At 35.7% G+C, this 6,325-nt stretch overlaps 1 protein-coding gene across 1 annotated transcript; it reads left to right on the top strand.

Moving 5' to 3' along the window:
* Nucleotides 1-874: 874 nt before the first annotated feature.
* LOC106472969 (5-hydroxytryptamine receptor 2A-like) lies at nucleotides 875-2,145 on the top strand (the record flags this gene model as incomplete). The annotated part of the gene is made up of 1 exon (XM_013933638.1): nucleotides 875-2,145. A coding segment is annotated over one exon (1,271 nt), but the record flags the coding sequence as incomplete, so codon positions are not given.
* Nucleotides 2,146-6,325: the final 4,180 nt, after the last annotated feature.

Genomic DNA, 6,325 nt, shown 5'->3' with positions numbered 1-6,325 from the left:
CTAAATGTATTTATTGACGTAGGTGTGTTTGTGATTACATAAAACAGTTTACAGGAGTATTTAGTGTGTGTTTTTAGAATTTTATTATGTGAAACAGTTTACAGAAGATATTGTGTTTTTTTATAATTTTTTATGTTTGTTTTATAAAACAGTTTACAGAGTAGCTAGGTGTGTAATTATAATTGTTAATGTTTGTTACATTAAACAGTTTACAGAATATCTTGGTGTGTAATTATAATTGTTAATGTTTGTTACATTAAACAGTTTACAGAAGGATCTTGGTGTTTTTTTATAATATTTTATGTTTGTTACATTAAACAGTTTACAGAATATCTTGGTGTTTTTTTATAATATTTTATGTTTGTTACATTAAACAGTTTACAGAATATCTTGGTATTTTTTTTATAATTTTCTATATTTGTTACATTAAACAGTTTACAGAAGATCTTGGTGTTTTTTTACAATATTGTTTGTTAAACAGTTTACAGAAGATATTGGTGTTTTTTTACAACATTTTATGTTTGTTACATTAAACAGTTTACAGAAGATATTGGTGTTTTTTACAATATTTTATGTTTGTTACATTAAACAGTTTACAGAAGATATTGGTGTTTTTTACAACATTTTATGTTTGTTACATTAAACAGTTTACAGAAGATCTTGGTGTGCTTTATAATTTTGTTATATTTGTCATTATGAATGAAAGTAATACTAAATGGATGTATTTTTTAAACTTTCTTATGTTTGTTAAAAAGGATATAAGTGTGTTTGTCAAACTTTGTTATGTTGGAGAAATGAAAAGGTTTACAGATGAACAAGTTGTGGTTTAATGTGTTTAGTCGAAAACAGTAATATCTCAATTTTTTTCTTATAGGGTTAAAAATAAGCAGAGACAACTCTATTGTACAAACAAGCGCTGACAAACCGTATACAGGAAACAGTCTCGACGAAAATGAGTATATTCTGACACTCATTAACATAACAAACTGGACAACAGACCACCAGTGCTGTTGGTATCCTGTCAACTACTCCAACAATGAGACTTCGACCCCAAATGTGAGCGATTCTGCAGATCCACAAATTCTATGGGCTATCTTCATTTCCACTCTTCTGTCAGTTTTAATTCTAGCCACTGTTATTGGCAACGTTTTGGTTATTACTGCCATTCTAATGGAAAAAAATCTTCACACTGTAGGCAACTATCTCGTGCTATCCTTAGCCCTAACTGATTTGACAGTAGCCTGTCTCGTTATGCCGCTAGGTGTCGTATATGAGGTTAAACAAGAATGGATATTTGGTCTCCTTTTGTGTGACATATGGACATCGTGTGATGTTTTATGTTGTACAGCTTCCATACTCCACTTATTGGCCATAGCTGTTGACCGTTATTGGGCTGTGACGAATGTGGATTATATCCACAGAAGAAGCGTCCGCCATATTGCAGTCATGATCGTGCTCGTTTGGACCGTTTCTGGTATTGTGTCGCTTGGTCCTGTTCTAGGTTGGAAAGATCCCGAGTACGAAGAACGTGTACAAACTTACAAAATATGCCTGGTAAGTCAAGACATAGGTTACCAGATATTTGCCACGTTTGCCTCCTTCTACATTCCATTAGTACTAGTCCTGTGTCTCTACTGGCGTATATTCCAAGAAGCTCGGAAGAGGATTCGGCGAAAGAGTGGCTATCGTTCATTCCAGGGGCCTGCATTTCCACCGCCAGTTTCTTCTATGACAGAAATGACAACTTTCATGGCGCACTCGTCAAGCAATCCAAGCTTTGAGATAGTGGCGACATCTACTAATGGATATAAGAAAACTCATAACAATTCCTCTATAATTCACAATCGTGAGCACAGAAAGAAGAGGAAGTATCCAAAAGACTCAGTAGCAGAGTCCACAAGAGAAAGAAGAGCAGCCAAGACACTGGCAATCATTACTGGAGTGTTTGTCATATGTTGGTTGCCATTTTTTGTCACAGTACTTATCTTGCCAATATGCAGTGATTGTGATATCCCTGTGTATTTGTTTAGTCTTGTCGTATGGGTCGGGTATTCCAATTCCATGTTAAACCCTATCATCTACACCGTGTTTAGCCCTGACTTCAGGTGTGCCTTTAGACGCATGGTGTTTAATTCGAAGAAATGATTCAGATTCCTTCATTGTATTTTTTTTTCCTGGTCCTCTCTTTGTGAATTAACCTTAATTTTATATCTTTATTTATAACAGAGATATTAAATAGCTTGCTTTGTGTACATTCCAAATTGAATAGAGAAATAAAGTTATTAAATCAATCTTCCTATTTGTCAGCATATACTTTAGATGTTTTAGGGAACGTTTCTTAATTATCAATCGATTCTACTCATTTATGGCAAACTGCTGATAAAATATTTAAAAATAAACGATTTAACTCAAACCAAATTAATATCAGGTGAATTCAAACGCCACCTAGTAGTGATTGTAGTCGTCAAAGTGGAAAATTATTAAAATGTTCACTCTGGTTTGTTTTTTGAATTTCGCGCAAAGCTACACGAGGGCTATCTGCGCTAGCCGTCCCTAATTTAGCAGGGTAAGACTAGAGGGAAGGCAGCTGGTCATCACCACCCACCGCCAACTCTTGGGCTACTCTTTTACCAACGAATAATTGGATTGACCGTCACATTATAACGCCCCCACGGTGTGACGGGGATTCGAACCCGCGACCCTCAGATTGCGAGTCGAGTGCCTTAACCACCTGGCCATGCCGGGCCACACTCTAGTTAAGGAAGCAAAGCCAACTGATAAAAATCGAATTAAAATATGCCCGAAACAGGTTGAGACATCCTTTCCAGAATGACATCCATAGACATGGCATTGAATACGTAAGGTGCTGGAAGGTGTTCTGGGGAATTTTTTTACCATTAAGTCATCAATATTATATGCAATTTATGAAGAGGGGTAGTTGGACGATCGTGATTGACAATGTGTTTTTCTAGTCCATCCACAGATGCACAACTGAGATCTGTGGATTGCGGTGGCCTTTGGAGATGCCTGAAGTTTCCACCATGTCCCTCAAACTATGCACTCACAATTTAGGCACGGTAGATAAAAAATATTGTGGCCTTAGAAGTAACTGTCCCATCAAAGTTCCCGTGTATAATAATAAACAAACGGAGTTTCTGGTTACGTTGTTATAATCTATGATTAGAAATAAATATAATACAATAATATTCAGTTTTTGTCTGTCCTGAAATTGCGCGCGCACTTCAGTTCAACGGATATAAACACTAATTTGATCTCAAAAGTTTCGCGGGACTCTGCCAGTATTTTATAAAGATCACTTTTAACGTTCCTCAATAAATAAAAACAACTCAATCTTAACAATGGAGTTTATTTGCCAGTTTTGATACAGAGTCCATTTATACAACATACTGCTAGATGAGATCATAAATTTATACAGTATCAAAATGACAGTAATGAAAGGAGATTTTCCAACCATGTGTTTCAAACAGTTGTGAGTTCTGGCACCAGGGAATCATTTTTTTTTAATTTTATTTTTTTTTGACAGTGATATTTATGACTTAGTTGACAGCGTTGCTGTGAGATACAGATTAGTTCCGTCTCTCGCTAATTATGTCACCATAAATAATGTTGGTCAGAAGAATCCCCCCTCTCAGGTTAAACAAGGAGATACGAAGGTAACACTTTTATTGTCTTGAGAGGAGTTGAATATACTGAGAGTTTATTTGTTGTTTTTTTTTAATTATCATAACAATAGACATTCTGATATTAAATTCATTGTTGAATACCAAAATAACCACTAACTTCCATTCTCAGGCCTCATTTTATTTATTAACAAAGGTGGTAAGTTTGAAATGTGAAATATTCCATGAGAAGACTTTCAGAAGAGTTGTATTTTTAACTTTGTTAGTTACAAACCATTGTCTTTAAGAAAAAAACGTAGTTAACATACTTGTACATCGGATGTATAAGTTATTCATTAGATATGAATATTTTCACAAAGAGACAGATAGTACTAAAGAATTTTTAAACGCCACCTAGCTGAAATGTAGCAAAATAATAAAAAAATATTTAGCCCTCTGAACACTGGGAAACAAGCTATTCTGATTAGAAATAAGTTAGGCAGCTATGTCATCGAGCATACCCTCAATTTGAGCTATGTTCTAAGCCTATATACAGATTACAATACTTCTTCAGAAATAAATATCGCATACCAACCTCTAAAACTTCTAACACGGGATATGAATGTCCTTAATACCTTTTTAGGTTATATTGGTTCCGCCACTAGTCTGGCCACAAGAACATGCAAATTTAATATCTACGTCATTCTCGTGCACCGCATGAATGTAATAAACTTAGAAACAGAGGACAATTTAAGGTCTTTGCTAGGGGCAACAGTGAAAAAAAGGGAAGTCCTCTAATTATAGACTCAAACCCAAGTAAAACAAGCAAAAGTGTGATTTGTTTTTAGAGGATCTCCTAAAGGAGACTGCTAACTACCATCAAGTGTAACAGCAGTCTCTAGTAAAACAGACTGCTAACTACCATCAAGTGTAACAGCAGTCTCTACTAAAGGAGACTGCTAACTACCATCAAGTGTAACAGCAGTCTCTAGTAAAGGAGACTGCTAACTACCATCAAGTGTAACACCAGTTTCTACTAAAGACGACTGCTAACTAACATCAAGTGTAACACCAGTCTCTACTAAAGGAAACTGCTAACTGCCATCAGCTGTAACAGCAGTCTCTTATAGAAATCATAATCTCAAACAAACATTTTTTTTGTTAATAATATCATCATCGGTTCTTTGTATCCACAGGTATAATAAGCTAGGGTACTGCATGAACGACACATTAGTGTGACGTAAGAATGTGTGTTCCGTACATTAGTCATTTTTACGTCACACTTTAGGTATTTTAAACTTTTCGAAATGCCCCCCAGTGGCACAGCGGTATGTCTGCGGACTTACAACGCTAGAAACCGGGTTTCGATACCCGTGGTGGGCAGAGCACAGATAGCCCTTGTGTAGCTTTCTGCATAGTTAAAAACAAACAAACTTTTCGAAAAATTCTCGCCACATGGTGGGCTTTTATACGGTTATAATATAAAATTTTAGAGATAGAGTGGGCAACCTTTTGAAGAGCGTTGCGCGAAAATTCTGTGACAAACAAACCACTACCGTCAAGTACAAAATTAAACTTATTGTAAAATTTCGTGTCTAATCCCTTAGGCTTTTATTTACCCGTTTAGAGGAACTGACCTTTGTTTTCTGGTATCTACCATACACTTCCTGCTTTATATTCTAATATTTAGCGTCTTTTGTATTATTATTATTCTATCCACGGCGAATTAATGGTAATCTTGGAGGGCTGATAACGCTAAAATTCGAGGTTCGATCACCGCACATAGAATATTATGTAGCTTTGCGCTGAAACAAACAATCTTCTTACACAAGATTTAAAGTTTTTGTTGTATTTTTAGTAATCCAACACAATATGGACACACGTTCCTTTTTTTTTCTTTTCTTCCATATACCAGCATTAACCGAGAAAGGAAACTCCTTTTATCGTTATGGATACACTGAAAGCTCATGTCGAAAGTGGATTTCAGAGATTCGATTATTTCGGTCACATGTCTTGAGAGAGTGAAACACGAACTTCAGCTGAGCTCCTAACGTGATTACAGCAGCAAAAAACACTCGTAATCTGTCTGAGAGAAAGGTGAGGCTTTAGAATGACTCAAGAATTGTAGCCGCAAAAATCTAAAGTCCAACTTTGGAGAAGAAGAAGAAGAACAAGGTAATCTCTGAAAGAAAAAATCAGACTCAGAAAGTTAAAATCCAATAGTTTATTTGTACAAACTCAGTATTACTTTAGGATTTTCTATGTAGCACACTTCTGTACCGCACAATACATACGCAAATCAACAAGTCATGTGACAATTCCAACCAATGTAAAATCGCGGTAAAACGGAATGTATCAGAACTACATTTTAATATCGTTTGACATTTCGTAGATACTGTGATACCACCGAAAATGGCGGATCGCGTTTGGAATGGGTGTATAAAGTTTGGAGACGGCTTGAATGGAAAATGAAAGAAATTCTATTACAAATGTACGTTTCAACAAACTTTTGCCATGTGTTACCGATAGATTTGTGGACTTACAATGCTAAAATCCGAGATTCGATTCCCTACGGTGGACAGAACGCGGGTAGCTTTGCACTACAACAAACAAACTAAATAATCTATTGTGTCCTACGACTGAAAATGGCTGCAGAAGAGAAGAGAACGCTTTCTAAAAACGTATATATATATATATATATATAT

This window comes from Limulus polyphemus, unplaced genomic scaffold (assembly GCF_000517525.1).
Source record: "Limulus polyphemus unplaced genomic scaffold, Limulus_polyphemus-2.1.2 Scaffold5781, whole genome shotgun sequence".
NCBI lineage: Eukaryota > Metazoa > Arthropoda > Merostomata > Xiphosura > Limulidae > Limulus > Limulus polyphemus.
This window is presented reverse-complemented; position numbering and strand designations above follow the sequence as displayed.